General features: G+C 43.6%; 1 protein-coding gene and 1 long non-coding RNA gene across 2 annotated transcripts in view; both read right to left on the bottom strand.

The window, feature by feature from the left end:
* Window positions 1–1907: 1907 nt before the first annotated feature.
* LOC144695782 (uncharacterized) lies at window positions 1908–6169 on the bottom strand. Its single transcript, XR_013580016.1, has 3 exons — window positions 5387–6169; window positions 4872–5320; window positions 1908–3421 (listed from the first exon to the last, which is right to left on the bottom strand). It is a non-coding gene; the product is annotated as an uncharacterized LOC144695782 (long non-coding RNA).
* A 3675-nt stretch (window positions 6170–9844) lies between these two features.
* The window catches only part of LOC144695772 (complement C4-like), an 87555-nt gene continuing 76834 nt past the window's right edge, over window positions 9845–20565 (bottom strand). Inside the window, exons 34-41 of the mRNA XM_078566749.1 lie at window positions 19837–19939; window positions 17520–17594; window positions 16482–16584; window positions 15796–15885; window positions 14876–14968; window positions 13952–14035; window positions 10963–11092; window positions 9845–10173 (exon numbers count right to left, since the gene is read on the bottom strand). Of these exons, the coding sequence (XP_078422875.1) occupies window positions 10032–10173; window positions 10963–11092; window positions 13952–14035; window positions 14876–14968; window positions 15796–15885; window positions 16482–16584; window positions 17520–17594; window positions 19837–19939 (820 nt within the window). The 3' untranslated portion in view covers window positions 9845–10031. The remainder of the gene's footprint in view (window positions 10174–10962; window positions 11093–13951; window positions 14036–14875; window positions 14969–15795; window positions 15886–16481; window positions 16585–17519; window positions 17595–19836; window positions 19940–20565) is intronic.

The following is a 20565-nucleotide window of genomic DNA, read 5'->3' on the forward strand; positions in this document are numbered from 1 at the left end:
TCAGTGGCCCCCTTAGCTCATGACCATAGACTAATTCAAAAGGACTAATTCCAGTCAACGCATTAGGGGCATTGCTAATTGAAAATAACAAGTCCTGACTATACACCCTCATCATAGTTTTTAAAGTTTGATGTCATATTTCCAAAGCCCCTTGTGATTCAAGATGGCAAGTTGTTTACTTAAATTGTTTTATCCCCAAACCGTTCATTACTTCCTTAAACAACTGTGACATGAAGTTTGAACCCTGATCTGATTATATTTTGGTAAACCATATATTGTAAAATATTTAGTCAACTCTTCCACAATTTTATTTGTTGTAATATTTCTCAAAGGCATCACTTCAAGAAACCTTATAGATACATCCATTATTGTCAGTAAGTACTTATTTCCACTTTTAGTCTTATGGAGGTGTCCTATACAATCAATCATGATCCTAGTAAAAGGCTCTTCAAATGCTGGAATTGGAATTAAAGGTGCTGGCTTAATCACTGCTTGTGGCTTCCCTATCACCTGACATGTGTGACATGTTCTACAGAATTTGACTACATCTCTATGCAATAAAAATGTTTTTGTATTTTTGCCTGTGTCTTTCTAATTCCTAAATGTCACCCATTTGGAATTTCATGAGCTATTCTCAGGATCTCATTTCTATATACAAATGGTATAACAATCTGGTGCACTCCCCTCCAGCTTTCATCTGCTGAAACATGATATGGCTGCCACTTTCTCATTAAGACATTACATTTAAGGTAATAACATTCTGGAATACATTCCACCTCTGTTTCTGAGTGAGCTGTTTGATATAACTGTCTTATTTGCATATCCTTTTTCTGTAACTCTACCAACTGCCTTGAGATAAACACAGACAGTGGGAGATATAGGACACAGACACTGTCAGATACAGGACACATACATTGTCAGATACAAGACATAGGCACTGGGAGATACAGGACACAGTCATTGGGAGATAAAGGGCACTGACACTATCAAGTACAGGACACATACATTATCAGATAGAGGACACAGATACTGGGAAATATAGGATGAGACACTGGCAGATACAGGACACAGACACTACCAGATACAGGACACAGACACTATCGGATACAGGACATGGACACTGGGAGATACAGGACACAGACACTAACAGATAAAGGACAAAAAACTACCAGATCCAGGACACTGGCACTGTCTGATACAGGACATAGGCACTGCCAGTTACAGTACACAACATGGCCAGATACAGGACACACACAATGGGAGAGACAAGACACAGACACCGGGAGATACAGGACACTGGCACTGGCAGATACAGGATACAGATACTGGCAGATACAGAGCACAGGTGCTGGCAGATAAAGGACAGACACTTCCAGATACAGGACACAGAAACTGGCAGATGCAGTCATAGACACTGACAAAAACAGGATACAGAGACAGCCAAATACAGGACAATGACAGTGAAGATACAGACACAGACAGTGGCAGATACAGGACATAGACACTGCCAGATACAGGTCACAGAAACTGGCAGGTACAGGACACAGACACTGTCAGATACAGGACACAGACACTGCTAGATACAGGTCACAGAAACTGGCAGGTACAGGACACAGACACTGGGAGATACAAGACACAGACACTGACAGATACAAGACACAGACACTGGTAGATACAGGACACAGACACTGGCAGATACAGGGCACAGACACTGGGAGATACAAGACACAGACACTGGCAGATACAGGACACAGACACTGGGAGATAAAGGACACAAACATTGGGAGATACAAGACACAGACACTGCCAGATACAGAAGGGTAGGAGAAAAATTAATTAGCAGAACATTTGTTTTTTGAACTTTGGGAACAACCCCATTTGAGGAGAAGGACAAATTCTGTGAGGTACGAGTTCGCTCTGGTTTTATTTTTTGCTGCTTTATAACAAGTGTCGCCAATAGCCGGATGTCTCTGTGATTCAATTTAACAAAAGCGAATGATAGTCACTTCTTTTAAGGAGCTGGAAAACCATCTATGCTACCTTCTGTAAAAATCCACTTCTAGAGCAATAACAAGCAAGACACAAAGTCAAAAACAACAGGTGAAAAACAAAATTGCCCTTTCCACTGGGATCCGAACACTTCAGGAAGATCAATATTACCTACCAAACATCCAAATTGTGAAACAGCATAGTAATCTCGACTTTAAATTAACTTATACCTCCCTTCTTAACAAGCAAGAGCTAAAGCTTAATATTACTACAAAATGAAGAGTTAAGAAATGCCTTGCAGAATAATCAGATTAAAGAAAAAACTAAGTGAGTTTGAATTCATACAGCCTAGCGGGTGATTGGGTTAATTTTTAACCATCGGATTTTAACCCAAAACCATCAGACTTTCCTTCTGTTGTATACCTGGACCACAATCCAGGTCTCACTGTAGTACAGGAGTGTGGTGGTGACAACTGCTTTGTCCACTTGGACTTTTGTTGACTTGTGAATATCTTTGTCGTCAAACACTCGCAGCTGCCCTTTTTTGAAAGCTGAGCTGGCGTAGCTGATCCGGTGTTGGAGCTCCTCGTCAATGGTGGCCTTTTGAGAGTGGTGGATGCCAAGCTATGGGAAGTGCTCAACATATTCCAGAGTCTTTCCTTCAATATCTATATATGGGAGGTAGAATACTTGACTGACCAGGTGTGGGTTGATACATGCATTTTGTTTTGGCAACATTCAAGGACAGGCCGAGTTCCTTGAATGCAGAATTGAAGAGATCAAGAGAGGCTTACACCCTGGTGCAGAGTGGGCAATGGCACTGCAGTCCTCCACAAGCTGTGGATCATGTATGTCTACAGTGGTCAGTTTAATTTTGGAATAGAGGCAACTAAGGTTGAAGAGTTTTCCATCTAGACGGTATTTGCTACTGGCACCAGGGGGCAGTCGATCTTTGATGAGGGGATGGACCCAGTATCCTTCCCAAATAACATCAATACAAAAGAATATTGGTAACAAGCAATAATCCCTGACCATCGATTAGCCAGTGATTAAAAGGACTAGTTAGCCCTGATGTTTCAACTGCAATAAGTACAGTTTGATTCTTGATGATAATTTTATTCTAATCCACTGAATGGGAATCCCACAAGATTGAGTTGAATGCCTGGCTTACACGCCACCCAATAGTAATCTCCGCTGACTTCAATGGGATGGGGTCTAACACTGCATTGCACCCAATCCTGTGGGTTTCCTGATGGGCAGGTTAGGTCAAAATTATCCCGGGTGCCACACGAGAAACAGATTGGAGCGATTTTAAAGTCATTGCCTTGTGTACATTTCTAATAGTGATCCCAGAAGCCTCCTAAATTCACTGACAGAACTTCTTCTTGCAAAGTGTTTTTATTTCAAAAAGTATAAAATATTTTAAACCTCTCTTTCCATAAATTGGGGGGACAGTGGCATGGTGGTACTGTTGCTAGACTAGTAATCCGGTAGGCCCAGTCTAATGGTCTGGGGGCATGTGTTCAAGCCCCGCCACGGCAACTGGTAGAATTTAAATTTAATTAATTAATCTGGAATATAAAGCTAATCTTAGTAATGGTGACCATGACAACTATCATCGATTGTCGTAAAAACCCATTTGGTTCATTAATGTCCTTCAGGGAAGGAAATCTGCCACCCTTACCTGGTTTGGCCTACGTGTGACTCCAGATCCACAACAATGTGGTTTACTCTTAACCTCCTGCTGAAATAGCCTAGCAAGCAATTCAAGGGCAATTAGGGGTGGGCAACAAATGTTGGCCTTGTCAGCAATGCCCATATGCCATGAAAGGATTAAAAAAAATTAACGCAAGTAACATAATTGGGATGTGCAAGTAAAGGTTTATTCAGGCTGCCCTGAAGTATGTGAATGATTATGATAATATTGAATTCTCTTCATTTTATAGTAATATTAATCTTTAGCAATTGTTTATTAAGCAGGAAGCATCAGTCAATTTAAAGTAGAGATCACTGTGCTGTTGAACCAAGGCTGATCCCAGAGCAATAATCAGTCTCATGATGAAATTAATCACTGAGGAAACCTAATTTAACATATTTTATTGTACATTGGTTCTTAAGTTTCAGAGAGCTGTAATCATTGTTAGTAAGTTTGAGGGAAAACAGTTAACCTAGCAAAATGGAAAACATCTGGATAAATATTAGATATATGATATATATATTTATTTAACCCCCTCCAAGGGCGGACAGGAAGTCGACACCCCCACCATTACTTCATGGGGTCAAAGGTCAGGGTGCCATATTTAAAGGTCACCTGGACAGCTTGCACCATCCCTTCCTTTTTGCCTGGCCACTGCTCCACCCTTCTGCATTAGCCCTTCCTCCCTCCCTCCCTCCCTCAGTCACCCTCCATGCAACTTGCACTGCCACCACCCAGAGTCAAGCATTGCGTGGCATTTACAGAGCTTCCCCAAGGAGGACAATGTACCGGCAACACACCATTAATCATGGAAGCAGTCAAAGTCGCCAGGTGCCCGTCACTTATGTGCAGTGGTTCACATGAGTGTTCTGATTTCTTACTGGCAGGGAACTTAATTTGGAGGGGGAATTTAATTCTGGCGAGGTGGCCTTTTAATGAGCATGCATGAGATGCTAATGCGTGCAAAAGGGTTTCCCGACATTGTTCGGCAGGAAGCTCGACCCACTTTTAAATTTCCGAGACCAAAATTCCAAAAGTTCAAACTGCCGTCAGGAAACTGATTTTTGGCCTCCCGCTAAATTAAGTTCCCTTCCCTGCCATGCTTCCCGTTTGAGGCAGGCCCAAGCTGTGCCTGCCCTGGGAGTGTTTGATGGGACAGTGTTGAGGCATTTACTCTGTATCTAACCTGTGCTGTGCCTGCCTGGGGAGTGTTAGATGGACAGTGTAGAGGGAGCTTTACTCTGTACTTATCCTGTGCTATACTTGACCTGGGAATGTTTGATAGGACAATGTAGAGGGACATTTATGCCGTATCTAACCCCATGCTGTACCTGTCCTGGGAGTATTTGATGGGATAGTTTACAAGTGGTTTTGCTCTTGTCCAACATGTTTTACTTCTGTTCTGTACGAAGGGCATTACACTCCAAATATTAAATTGTCATGAGTGTCCACCTTTGACATTTGTACCTCAGCCCTAGTGTATCCTTCCAATGTTATTACACAGACAGAACAGAGGAAGTGCAGGTCAATGGCATTACCACACTGCTACCTTGTGTAGGTGAAAGGTTGGTCGATCAGAATCAATCCTTACTTCATAGACCAACAAAGCAGGAGTTGTTTGACCAAGCTGCTGACCTGACACCCATGTTAAAACCTGCCGCTGCTGACCTGACGCTCATGTTAAAACCTGCCGCTGCTGACCTGACGCTCATGTTAAAACCTGCCGCTGCTGACGTGACACCCATGTTAAAACCTACGGCTTTTACCAAGCTTTGGTCACCTACACTAGCATCATCTTATGCTCTTGTCTGATAACAACCCTGGTAAACACCTCGGGACATTTCATTTTATAAAAGGCACTATATAAATGTGCTGTCTCTGAGTAGAGTGCATGAGATTGGGTCTTGAGTGTGTATTGGGAATCTCAGGGAATCCTGCTATCTCAGTAGGTTTCCAATAAACTGTGACTGCTCAATTTTCAGTGCAGTTTCAACACTGCCTGACAGAATGTAGACAGGATGTTCTCTGACTTCCTTCAAGCATACATCTTCTCAGCCTCAGAAGACTAGTAGCTACCCCAAAGACCTGGAGTCGATCACACTGGGACTCTGTAATGGATCACACCGTGACTCCAGACTGGATTATATTGGCACACCACTCGGATACAAATTCATGTGCCAAAGCTCGATGAGTTTGGACATTATCCCTCAATGAAAAAGAGAATGCATCATAGATTAATTGAACGTTACATCAAAGATGAAAGCCATTCAGCCCATTGTGCCCCTGCTGGCTCTTTAAAAGAGCTATCCAATTAGTCTCACTCCCCTGATTGTGAGAAATAAAAGCAGGTGCAGGCCATTTGGCCCATCAAACCTGCTCCATTGTTCAATTTCATCATGCCTGATCTTAGTTTTGCCATTAATTCCACTTTCTGGCCTTCCCCCATAACTATTCACTCCCTTGTTGATCAGAAATCTTTCTAACTCAGCCTTGAATATATTCAATGACCCAGCCTCCACTGGTTCCTGGGGAAGAGAATTCCAAAAACGAACAAGCCTCTGAGACAATAAATTCCTCCCTTTCTTCTAAAAGGGAGACTCCTTCATTTTAACTTGTGCCACCTAGTTCTAGATTCCCCCATGAGAGGAAACATTCTCTCAGCATCTACTCTGTCAAGCCCCCTCAGAATCTTATATGCTTCAATAAGATCAACACTTATTCTTCTAAAGTCCAATGAGTATAGGCCCAACCTGCTCAACCTTTCCTCATAAGACAACCCCTTCAACCCAGGAAGCAGCCTAACGAACCTTCTCTGAACTGCTTCTAATGCAAGCATAGACCTCTTTTGGTCTCCTAAGGAGACAAAAACTGTACCAGTATTCTAGATGCAGTCTCACCAATGCCCTGTGCAGTTGTGGCAAGACTTCCCTACTTTTATATTCCACCCCCCTTGCAATAAAGGACAATTCTCAGTTCTTTGCTTTAGCTCTGCATTTTTTCCTGCTAGTATTATCCAACTTCCCTTTGAAAGTTACGATTGAATCAGCTTCCATTGCCCATAACTTTTGCAACCTAATGATATTATGATCACTGTTTTCCAAAAGGCTCACCCACTGAAACAGGCTCTTCTTGCTCTGACTTCATTTCCATGAACCATTTCCCCATATGCCCGTGTAGTTGTCTCACTGGCCTCAGTCAGTTTCCCTTCCCCCCCTCTCTCTATCCATCTGCTGGTGTCCCCGTCCCACTGTCCTCAGTCACACCCTGCACCATTCTCTTTATCTCTTGTTATAGGACAACGCCACCATCCCTGAAATCCATTCTGGTGAACAGTCATTGCGCTCCCTCTATGGTAACTATACCTGTCCTTGGGTAAAGAGATCAAAACTGTACACAATATTCCAGGTGCCATCTCACCAAGGCGCTATACAATTGAAGCAAGACTTATTTACTCCTATACTCAAATCTCTTGCAACAAAGGGCAACAAATTATTTGCCTTCCTAATTGTTTGCTGCGTCTGCATGTTAGGCTTCAGTGACTCATGAACAAGGACAACCAGGTCCCTTTTAACATCAACACTTCCCAGTCTCCCACCATTTAGGAAGTAGTCTGCATTTCTGGGCAGAATTTCCCGGTCGGCGTGCGGGGGCTGGACCCACTTGCCGACGTGTAACATGATGCGGGGTGATGTCGGGTGTGCATCCCATTGTCACCCCGCATCTAGATTTTCAGTTCGGGCGGACGCGCAGCCAAATTGGCTGCACACCCGCTGAACTGTCAAAGGCCCATTAAGGCCTGTTGATTACCTAATTAAGGTCGTTGTCAGGGCTGCCCATCCAGTTGGCGGGTAGGCTGGAAGCCCATGTGGTCTTCCGAAAAAACATGAAACCTCATCCATGGGCGGGATGAAGTTTCACGAGGGTTTTAAAAATGTTTATTAAGTTTTAACATTCAAGTAATTGACATGTCCCAGCTCATGTGACAGTATCACATGAGGGGACATGTCAATCATTTTTTTCTTCTCCGTTCAGCACAGTTTTTAAAGTTGAAACAATCCCCCTGAGGCAGCACTTTGCCTCAGGGAGATCTGTGGGCTCTTCCGCGCAATGTGCGAAAGAGCGCACTCCCAGCTCAGGGAAATCCCCCCTGCCCGCACAGGGAGTGCACAGTGCTTCAGGGCGGACCTTAATTGGCCTGCCCGCATAAAATGGCAGATCCGGAACCCGCCCGCTCCCACACAACCACCACCCCTGCCCTCCCCCCCCACCCCCGAGATGGGGGGAAAACGCTGCCCTCTGTTTTTCCTACCAAACTGAATAACTTCACATTTTTCCACATTATATTCCATGTGCCATGTTCTTATCCACTCTCTAAACCCCCTTGAAGCCTCTTTGCATCTTCCTCACAACTCACATTCCCACCTAGTTTTGAGTCATCCGCAAACGTGGAAATATTACATTTGGTCCACACATCCAAATCATTGATATCGATTGTGAACGGCTGGGGTCTAAGCACTGATTCCCACCAGTCACATACAGCCAACCTGAGAACGGCCCATTTATTTCAACTCTGTTTTCTTTCCATTAACCAATTCTCCATCCATATCAGTATATTAACCCCAAACCCATGTGCTCCATTTTTGCTTACCAGCCTCTTGTGTGGGACCTTATTGAAAGCCTTCTGAAAATCCAAATACAGTACATCAACTGGTTCCCCCTTATCTATTCTGCTACTCCGACAGAGTATTTGTCAAACAAGATTTCCCTTTCATAAATCCATGTTGACTCTGCCCAATCCTGCCATTATTTTCTAAGTGTCTTGCTATTACATCCTTTATAACAAATGCCAACATTTTCCCTACTGCTGATGTCAGGCTAATAGGTCTGTAGTTCCCCATTTTTACTCTCCCTCCTTTCTTAACTAATGGGGTTACATTCGCTACCTTCCAAACTGCAGGAACCGTTCCAGAATCTATAGAATTTTGAAATATGACCACCAACACATTCATTATCTCTACAGTCACCTCCTTCAACACTCTGGGAGATAGATCATCAGGTCCGTGGGATTTGTCAACTTTCAGTCACATTAATTTCTCTGGTACTACTTTTTTTTTAACGAACACTAATTTCTTTCAGTTCCTCATTCTCACTGGTCCCTTGGTACTTTAGTATTTCTGGGAGTTTTTTTGTGTCTTCCTCTGTGAAAACAGACACAAAGGCCGGGATTTTCCAGTCCTGCCCGCCAATGGAATCCTCTGGTCCTCCTGAAAGTCAATGGACTTTTGGCTAGGCTGCCATATCCCCCATGGTGGTTGCTGCCACGACGGAACCGTAAAATCCCAGCCAAAGTATCTGTTTAGCTTCTCTGCTCTTGTTTATGGGTAGTACGCAACAGCCAAAAGCAAATTATTCACTCCCAAAATGTCGATAATGGAGATGAGCTGTGGTGCCTGCAATGCCCCAAGGCCAAGGGTCAGACTTGGATCTGCTACCCTGCTAGGAAGTCCTGGGCAGTGAGCAGCATAAATGGTGCTGTGTGACCAGGAAAGCTGCATGTCTCTTCCCGCTTCTTGAAGAAACCTGCTGCAGTCCTGGAGAGAACAGTCAGACATCGCATGGCTGATGCTTCAACTAGTTTCTCTGAAATCTGCAGAGGGAGCCCCAATACAGATGCATGGCCTCCGTTCCATATTTAAATTGAGCATTGAATCTTACAGCAGAGAAGGAGGCCATTATACTGGTGCCAGCCCTTTAATAGAACTGCCCAGTTAGCTCCAGTACTCTCTAGCTGGAGTTCAGGCCTGTCGATCAGTCTGAGGAGCTGGGAGAGCCAGATGTCTGGTCCCAGGCAACCTCTGTTCATGAGAAGATTACATTTTAAAGTGGATATTGGGATGTTCATTGGGGAAGTTTGATGGGCAGTGTGACAGGAAGATTGGTGTAAGTAATGGCAGATTGCCTCAGCTCAACATGGCAGAATGTGCGAAGAGTCCGTCTAGTTGCCATTTCTGGTGTCCTTATTAAAATGCTTTTCATGATTTAAAATTAAAATAAGACTTCTTCCCTGTAGATGTACACCACCTCAAACCCTTCAGAGAAATTCCTCTGCGATTTGAGCATCAGACTTACTGGAGGCAGCAAAACAATACACAAGACACATTAAAGTTCAAGGTTTATGACAAGGGATATGCTGAAGCAATTGTGTGCTGCAAATCAATCAAACATTTCTTCTATATATGAGCTTTAAGTGAATGTCATTTTTCAGTTGAACAGGTTATCATGCAGGACATACTCCCTGCAGTGGTGAAGCAGCTTAAAAGGTGAGCAACGGAATGTCCAAATATTCCTATATTTGACATCCTTCCATTGCAAGGTTCTGAATGAATTTGCCAAACTCCTCACAGCTGCTTCTGAATCTCGAGCCTTTGCATCTTTCCTCAGACGGAATCTCCTCAATCCAAGTCTCGGAATCAAGAATATACTGCATACTATTAGGGGCAAAATGAGGGGAGGGTGGGGCAGACAGAGAAGGAAAGAACAGTGAGAATAACTTAATGAGTATTACCCCTTGACTGACACTTACAATATATGTCAGGAGGTGGACAAAGAAGCATAAAAGTAGTTGCACTTAAACAGCACCTTTCATGACCTCAAGACATCCCATAACAGGTTACAGCCAAACAAAATACCTTTGACATGTAGTCTCAAGGAACATAGGAAATAGGAGCAGGAGTAGGCCATTCAGCCTGTCAAACCTGCCCTGTCATTCAAACAGATCATGGTTGATCATCTACCTCTATGCCATTTTCCACTATCAGCCTATCCCTTGATGTCATTAATATCCAGATATCTATCAGCTTCTGTCTCTGATCTAATACTGGAAATTGCACTTTGTAAACTCCCAAAAAATGGCAATGTCAATGATAACCAGAGAATCTGTTTTTATGATGTTGATTGAGGGACAAATATTGGCCAGAACCCATGGGTAACACCCTTGCTCATCTTCCAATTAGGGATCCTTTCATGCCTCTTCCAAAAGATGACACCTCCAACAGTGCGGCGCTCCCTCGGTATTGCACTAGGTCTGCCACGCCAGGCCCTGTGCCCAGATTTCTGAAATGGGAGACTTGAACCTTCACTCTGCCAGGGCACACATCAGTAACGTGTAATAATTCTCGAGCACTTGTAGCCCAAAGGAAGGGGAGATGGACAGCTACTATCTTGCCAAAGCAACCTTGCAATCTCCTACCATCTTTCCCATTTATGATCTTACTTACTTTCCGCTTGAATCTTGGGTCTTGCCATCCTTCCCCATTAAGAGGTATGTCTTCTCAGTCAGTTCGATTGGGCAGGATTTCCGTTTCAGCAAAAGCCGGACATCATCCGCCATAATGTTCTCATCCTTTGCTATTTTAAAGATGAGGAGAGAATGTGGGTTATTTTCCACCTTCATTTTATAGCACTACTGTGTGAACATTTAACATTCATTGTCTCAGCTTATTAATCTCTCTGAACAGGCGAGCTCTCACAAACTTTATGATTAGCAACCCAAAATAATAATTGATTTCAAAAAAGAGAGATCGTTGGCAAAACAAAATTCCGAAACTTTCTTCGATAGTTTCTGCTTCTCCGGTCCGCAACCTTCAGCTCCCTGAGGAGACAGATTAGGGACAAAATTCATCGCGGATGGCATCGGATCGCCTTTCCGTTATACACAGCACCTGCTAACCAGTTCCATTGCAGTCAATGGGATTAAATATCTGGCGCCGGCATAGAGCAGGCAGTCGATTCTGTGGGCAGGATTCAATGCCCTCCCCCACCACTACCCGGCCTCAGAGGTGAGTTCAGAGGAGGGGAGGGGGGATTGGCTTGGGGCGGTGATTCTACCGCTTTCCCAATTCCAACACCCCCACCCCCCGATCAAGATCTGGGCAGGAAAGGTGGGGAGTTGCCTTCTCACCCAGAGGTCAATTGAGGCCTTTAACTAGTTACTGAAGGGCCACTTAAGGGCTTCATCCCGCCACCATGGTATTCAACTTGCCATCCAGGAAGCCCAGCCAATAAACCCTGTCTGGTTTGCTTGCAGCCCAGTAGTGGAAGGTTCCCCGTGCTTGGGCTACACCTAGATAAAATGTTCTCTTCATGCGAGGGCAGCTACCTCACAGGGAGCAAAGAGATGCATAGATACAGTTGAAAGTGTATGGTGAAATAGGACAGATTATTGGGAAAGTTGATGGCATGTGGCAAGGAAGCTGAATTGAAATTAATAGTTTGATTTTGCGAGAGAAAATTGTCAGAAATCGAGGAACCCTTGCAAGGGGCAGTGTGGGAGGATAGGGAGACGTGGAAAGCCGCCCCGCCCCTCATGTTTCTGACCCCGCTTTCTTCACGCCACTCCCTGCTATCCCAATCCTGCCCACACTTCTCTCCAGGGATCCATAATCAACCCCTCCTGAGAGCCAACAGTGACCATCGCTCCTGGTGGCACTGCCAGTACTGGGCAGCTGCAGCCTCTGATTTGCTGGCATCCTCTTTGAGGGCAGGAATTCTGCCCTGCTCGCACCTTAACTCAACGGGAGGCCCAGCGCTGCCCAAGCCTGACTGCCTTGGAGTAGCGTTGGGCCTCCCAGAGAATAGCGACAAGGGTTTCCCACCGCTCGGCCAGCCTGTGGGTGGACCACCCATCGCCAACATTACATTCTGCGCTATACTACAGTTTTGCACCACTCACTGAGACAAATTCATAGCACAAGATGTGAGACTGGCGAGAGAAAAATAGCACAAGATTCACAGAATCACAATGCAGAAGAGGCCATTCGGCCCATTGAGTCTGCACCGACACGTGAGAAACACCTGACCTATCTACCTAATCCCATTTACCAGCACTTGGCCCATAGCCTTGAATGTTATGACGTGCCAAGTGCTCATCCAGGTACTTTTTAAAGGATGTGAGGCAACCCGCCTCCACCACCCTCCCAGGCAGTGCATTCCAGACTGTCACCACCCTTTGAGTAAGGAGGTTTTCCCTCACATCCCCCCCCAAACCTCCTGCCCCTCACCTTGATCTTGTGCCCCCTCATGACTGACCCTTCAACTAAGGGGAACAGCTGCTCCCTAGCAACCCTGTCCATGCCCCTCATAATCTTGTACACCTTGATCAGGTCGCCCCTCAGTCTTCCCTGCTCCAACGAAAACAACCCAAGTCTAACCAACCTCTCTTCATAACTTAAATGTTTCATCCCAGGCAACATCCTGGTGAATCTCCTCTGCACCCCCTCCAGTGCAATCACATCCTTCCTATCATGTGGTGACCAGAACTGCACACAGTACTCCAGATGTGGCCTCACCAAGGTTCTATACAACTCCAACATGACCTCCCTACTTTTGTAATCTATGCCTCGATTGATAAAGGCAAGTGTCCCACATGCCTTTTTCACCACCCCACTAACGTGCCCCTCCACCTTCAGAGATCTATGGACACACACGCCAAGGTCCATTTGTTGCTCAGAACTTCCTAGTGTCATGCTGTTCATTGAATACTTCCTTGTAAAATTACTCCTTCCAAAGTGTATCACCTCACACTTTTCAGGGTTAAATTCCATCTGCCACTTCTCTGCCCATCTGACCATCCCGTCAATATCTTCCTGTAGCCCAAGACACTCAACCTCACTGTTAACCACCCGGCCAATCTTTGTGTTATCCGCAAACTTACTAATCCTGCCCCCCACATAGTCATCTATGTCGTTTATATAAATGACAAATAATAGGGGACCCAGCAAAGATCCCTGTGCTACGCCACTGGACGCTGGCTTTCAGTCACTAAAGCATCCTTCTGTCATCACCTTCTGTCTCCTACAACTAACCAATTTTGAATCCACCTTACCCTGTATCCCATGTGCATTTGCCTTTTTTATAAGTCTCCCATGTGGGACCTTGTCAAAGGCTTTGCTGAAATCCATATAAACTACATCAACTACACTACCCTCATCTACACACCTGGTCACCTCCTTAAAAAATTCAATCAAATTTGTTAAGGCATAACCTCCCTCTGACAAAGCCATGTTGACTATCCCTGATCAAACCTTGCCTCCCCAAGTGATTGTTGTGATCATTGTTGTGATTGTTCAGACCAATTAGTCAACTGGACTGAGCTGGAAAGGCTACAGTTTGGGCTGGTCAAAAGACTTTTAATGGGAATATCAGTCAACTCTGGGGCCCGGATCAAGAAAACTATAGGGAAGAAACGTCCGTGTTAAATTTACTTACAACGTTTGATGGACTCTATGATGGAGGCAGTGTAGGCCTTGAAGCTTCCTGTTGTATTTACGCCAGTTATCCTGACCATATAGGCTGAAAAAATCGGAACAAATCAATTGTTAGAAAACTAGTTTCAAACTTGATTTTTTTTTTCAAGAAAGGAGAGATTTAATAGAACATCCATTGCATAGAATCTTAAAGAAAACATTACCACACCAAAGGGGGCCATTCAGCCCATCATCTATACAGGCTGGAAAAAAGCTATCCAGCCAAATTTCACTTAATCCCACTTTCTAGACCTTCAAGTGCATAGCCAAGATTTTTTTTTTAAATGTTTGAGCCTCTATCACCTTTTCAGACAGTGAATTCCAGACCTCCACAACCCTCTGGGTGAAAAATAAATCCTCAACTCCCTCTAATCCTTCCATCAACTACTTTAAATCTTGAGTATTGCTGAAAAAAGAGACAAGCTGTCAAAGTTTTTTGTCTTGCACTCATCAGGACGGATTCGCAAGAGTACCAAATCCGAATATGTATCTTTTTGTCTTTTCTATCAGTTTAACAAGCAATTGTTAATCACCAAGATAAATTGGAAAGTTAATTTCTTGCGATATGCCTTGCTTACACTGTGAAATAATTGCTACAGTTGGTCCAAACTCCATTTTCAGTGAACAAGGTCAGACTGTGATAGGCAACGGCGTCCTTTGTTCAGTCTCCACATCAATGAGCTGATTAAACCCCCCTTCCCCCTCATACGAATCCTGCCAAAGGCTGTGTATCCATTATTAATATGTCTCTACTCCATTCTATTGGCAAATCTAGGATTTTATAGCACAGTGCTGAGAATGAAGATGCAGGCCCACTGGTAAGATACTGCAGCATAATCTGTGCCCAGTCTCAACATTCCCAAATGGAGGAATCGGAAGCATTTACCGTAATCTGCAATTGGACTGTAGCACGCAAAAATCGACCGTGCATCTTTGGCTACATCTTGGGAAAATGTTCTCTTCATGCGAGGGCAGCTACCTGAGAGAAAGAGAGAGAACAAAGAGATCCATAGATACTGCCCAAGGCGTAATGTGAAATGGGACAGGTTAACTGGGCAAATGGACGGCCTGTGGCAAGAAATCTGAATTGAAATAAATAAGTCAATATTGCGAAAGAGAATTCTCAGTCAGTCTGGCAGTTACTGGCTAGTACTCTGCAGGGTGAAATGTATTCCCTACTTTAATCTGGATTCCACCAGTGTGATGTATCTGGAAAACTAAGCCCCAAGGTTGGATCCAGTAAAAGTTAACATCACCCCTGATAATTATTTATATCTAATGCTATGGAATCATAGAATCATACAGATTAGAAAGAGACCATTTGGCTCATTATGACTGTGCCAGCTCTTTGAAAGAGATGCCAAATCAGTCCCCTGCCTTGCTTTTTCACCATAGCTCTACAGTTTTCCCCTACCAGTATATATCCAATTCCATTCTGAAAGTTACCATTGAATCTGCTGCCACCATCCTTTCAGACGGCACATGCTAGATCGCAACAAATTGCTGCATTAACAAAATTCTCTTCTGTTGCCAGTCATCTCAAATCTGTACCTTCTGGTAACCAAGCCTCTGTGCCACTGGAAACAGTTTCTCCCCATTTACTCTATCAAAACCTTGCATGATTTTGAACACCTCTATTAAATGTCCTCTAACCCTCTCTGCTCTGAGGAGAATAATCCTACTTCTCTGGTCTCAGATCTCCAACAATGCTGAAGCATAAAAGGCTCAGACAGCACACATCAGGCTGAGGCAGAAGACTAAACACAGCTGTTAGCTATCTTTGAATATATAATGATGGAAACTTACCTTCAGCACATTCACAAACATCATTCTGGCAGAGTTTTGACACAATGGTGCTTTGTTCCGGAGCGTTGTAAAATATGGCGCATTTAGTCTCTGCAACCCAAGCATCAAAGCATCAGAATAATATCACTTATACAACTACTGTTACTGTTAGATGCAGTCATTAGAAATTCTAAAAGTCTAATGCTGTCTGGTCTGTGTGCGCCTCAGTGTTAGCTCCTGTCCTTGTATGGTACACAGCAGGTAATAGGGGATGATTCACTCCAGTCTGCCAATGTACAGCCCATGTGTCTCAGTGCCAACTCCAAAACATGTACAGTACACAGCGAGTAAAAAGTGAATGATTGCCTCTTCTGTGATAATGCACAACTCGTGTGTTTCAGTTTCAAGCCCTTTGCATTTACAGTGCCCAGCAGGTAAAATGGAATGATTCTCTCCTGTCTGGCAATATACAGCCAGTGTGTGTCTCAGTGTCAGCTTCAGTGCATGCACAGTATACAGCAGGTAAAAAGAAATTATTCATTCCTGTCTGGTATTGTACGATCTATGTGTGTCCCAGTGTTAGCACATATATATGCATAGCCTACAGGAAATTATTCATTTCTTGAAGTATCAACCTGGGGAAGCTCTTGGTTCATTGCATATTTGAATCAGAGCAGTAGCCACGTTGAAGTGGAGTCTCTACTCACTGGGGTTGTAATAGTCGTAAAGTGTTGCACTTGCTGGTTGTATTAATCCAATGGGAATAATTTGCTTAGCGCCAAATACAAAACATTCTCTGTGTTCAGTGACCTATAGGGGAAACAATCATCAAAACAGGTTCAGAAACAAACATATAAAATATACTCTTCATGATTTTAGCTATTCATTCCAGGAATATAGGCACAGGAGGTGGCAATTCACCTCTTGAGCCTTCTCCCCCATCCATTCAGATCATAGCTGATTGATATTTTGACCCCGTTTGCTCATCTTTGCTCCACGTCCACTGGTACCGAATAAAAATCAATCCATATCAGTCTTTAAAGCTCCAATTATCTCCAATATCCATAGTCTTTTGGAGGAGATATTCAGCCATCACATAGTGTGTGATAAATGTCTTCCTGGTTTCATCCCTGCAAGGTTTAACTCAAAGTAATATGTTACCTGGTTCTTGACTCACTGACCACAGGAAATAGATAGAAAGGGGGAAACTATCTGTACCATGCTAAATACACAGGTATTACTTTTGTTGGAACAATGAAGAATGATTCCTTCAACATTTTGCACTCTTCACAGTGGTCCATACAACATTTCATATAAACTGTTTGATAATTCTTACAGCTTTCCCAAAGTGTTGGTTTCTGCCATTGGAAATCTCGTTGTAGAATAAAGCTGCATTTGGTTTCAGGAAGCTACAAATGTCCTTGCCATTCTCAGGTTACTAGGATTCCAAGGGGATTTGTTTTCTGTTTCTGGGTGATTATCCAGTAAACATTCCCAAGAACGGTATGTGGATGGTGGGTTAGGAGTAGTGGGGACGTGGGGGTGGGGGGGGTTGTACAGGGAAAGAGGTCCCCAAGCTTTAAGCTATGATGGCCTTGTCCCAACTTCAAGCGTAATAGTTTGGGCTCATACTGCCTGATTATCCAATTACCCAGGGCTCGTGAAGCTGTATCAGGAGAGAAAGAGGAATAGACATATACAACATAATTTACAAAGGAAACACACAATGCAAATGGTGCCATTACCGTCTCAAGGTAGAGGAGCACTCTCCCGTCTTTGAACTCATACGATTCGATGTACCTATCAGCAAGATTTTTTAACTGGAAAATGAACATATTTCCAATTACAATCATTTCAATCACATTCACTCCTTATTGATATTGGCACCTTTCTTGCTGTGCGTGTTAGTGTAGCGATGATGCAATGATACTTTCTAGACCACATAATTGCGACTTTCCTTACATCTACAATGGGAAACTTCATATGGGGAAGGAACATTTATTTAATTTGCTGTATCCCTCATGTAAACCTACCTGAGAACTACCTGTAACCCTTTCCCATCAACCCAAATAGGGCAATGGAAACTCCAACAGAAGGGCCTACAATAGCTGAGACTGACCAGAAGCATTTGGGAGACTGACATGGCCCAAGGATAGATTTGAACATTGTGAAGAACGTGTACCATTTCACCCCTGTCCACCATGATGCCCAAGGAAGATAGGCTGACTCCCTATTATACTTTTTCCGTGCCTGTAGTAATTGAAAGTCAGTTGGGATCTAACAACTAATTATGATTTGCAACTTAATCATTTTATTGTGTTTAATCAACTCTTTGACACATGCAGTGCCTCTAGCAGATGTATAGAGAAATCGACACAATTACCCCATTCCCCTCTGCCTTCACCAATCTTTTCAATCCTGACTCTCCATATTGTAAAGGAACTTTATAGGCCTCTAGTCATGCACACCGTCCTAGATGATTCATTATGGAATGACAGGTGTTGCTGTGAACAGCGCCTGCAGAAATGTGATAGTCCCTACAAACTTTCGGTTTGCCAATCTGTTTATCATCCATACGTGTAGCTAATCCTCTTAAGCTCATTGTCCCATCATTTTATCTGAAGTCTCTTTTGGCAATCTCTTTTCACAATGTAGTGGCAAGAAGTCAACAGCATAAATCCTCACCCTCCACTTCTATTCGAAGACAGCTACATCAGACCCTGACACGTTAAACCCTAAGGCATCTTGGAAATAAATAACTTTAATCATTTCATTTTCCTAGCTACAGTAGGAATACGCAAACCAAATATAAAGAAATAGAAAGCAAAAACACTTTTGTAATGAGGGATTAAATCCTAATTGTCATGAAACACACACAAACACATCCCCACCCCCTCCCCCTCCCCCCACCCCAGGATACCTTACAACATAGAGACTTAAAAGATTTATATAGGAGCTCGGAGCATTCAGAGAATTCTGACCACAATCTCACCTTTCTTATTTCTACAGACTTTCCTCATCACAGGTTAATGGGACAGGTCTTGACTCAAAAAAACTTTCTAAACCAAACACACCAGCCACTATCTGCGGATTGTAAATGGAATGTCAAGATAACCCAACCTCAGGCACTACTGTTTTCACCAATTCCATTTTTTTTTTGTTATTAGAGAAGTTTCTCTGTGTAATAGTCACTTTGATCTGAAACCTTCCCTTTCTAGCCATATCTTTTTGGTAAATGAGTTAACCTCTGAGCACCAATAACCTGTTCGTCGATCCTTAGTTTGGATTTGACCTGAACCGCTCAGCTCATCACCTCATTACAGCCTTGATTGTAAAGTGGACGGAAGACCTCGATCCCCACAGTGAGACTGGCTGCTCATGGTATCAATTGTGGGATCAAGGAGCCTGTGTGAAACTGAAGTTAGTAAGACTCAGGGGAAAACTTCCTACTAGCTTGAGTCAGGCCTAGCAGAAAAGGAAAGATGGCTGTGGTCATCAGATATCAATAATCTCAGACCCAGGGCATCGCTGAAGGGGTTTGTCCGGGCAGTGTCATACGCCGAACAATCTTCAACTGCTTCATCAATGGCCTTTCCTCCATCATAAAGTAATTTGTGGGAATGTTCGCTGATGATTGCACAGTATCGAGTTCCATTCACAATTTCGTAGATCATGAAGCAGTCACAAGACCTGGACCCATTCAGGTTGGTGCTGATAAGTGGCAAGTAACATTCTCGCCACACAAGTGCCAGGCAATGACCAATTAATCCCCAACGGGACAAAGTCTAGCCAGTTGCTTAATTTCACTGTCCCTATTACAGGCCCACTTTGGCATTAAGAACTATCCCGGTGTCTGTACAAAGCGATATCAATATGTTTGAGTAGCTTTATCCTATTATTTCTAACTTGTTTCCACATAAGACACCAAACATAGATAATTTTCAATGCCCAAATTGATTTCATGACTTCACAATGAACGCAGTTTGTTTTTTGAAAAACATTAATTCAGACCATTCCCCAGCAAAGTGCGATCAATAACCCCGGGAGGAAGGAAGGTCTGACCGTGTCCAAATCTGTGTGTTCTGGCTCGAATCCACTGAGGAGAGAGATATCCACGATGGCCATCCCAGAGGCTCTATGATCCTTGTCACCATCGGGCTTATGCCTTCGTGAAACAGACAAATGCGTTTCGAATCAATTCATGAGGAAAGTGTATCAATTGATATACAGTCCAGTGACAGTGACAGTGACTCTGGGTGCCGTAAACACAAAGGGAAGCGTCTGCCACGTTTAATTTTAGACAAGACAGAACATGTGCATTCTTCTTATTGACGGGAAATTGCTTGACGAGCTATTTGAATGGAAACGCTCATTTCTTACAAACATTAGCGTTGGCAAGTCATTTCAACTGAGGATGGAAGCAATTTCTCACCAACGCTTCCAGTCTTATCAATTTGCAAGGATTCAGTCTTTATGTTACAGTTTCCTTGGCTATCCCAATCCAGCACCAGCTTTAAAATCGCAAGTTTAGAAAGAGAACAGGGTAAGAAATACAATGTCCAATAGTCAATCCAAAATGATGTCTGCAAAATGCGTTTTTGAAGAAATGCACCACGTTTACGGTAAGGGCCAATTGTTCGTTTACACACAATATTGGGCTGGATTCTGAGATCAGCGGCGAAACAACAGCGCTCCCTGCTGACCTTGAAGGATACACACACAAAGGTCGAGCGATCCCTGTAGCGCAGTTCGACACGCCGCACCCCCCACCCCACCCCGCCGCCCTCCCCT

Source organism: Cetorhinus maximus, chromosome 21 (assembly GCF_964194155.1).
Source record: "Cetorhinus maximus chromosome 21, sCetMax3.hap1.1, whole genome shotgun sequence".
In the NCBI taxonomy this organism is placed as follows: Eukaryota; Metazoa; Chordata; class Chondrichthyes; order Lamniformes; family Cetorhinidae; genus Cetorhinus; species Cetorhinus maximus.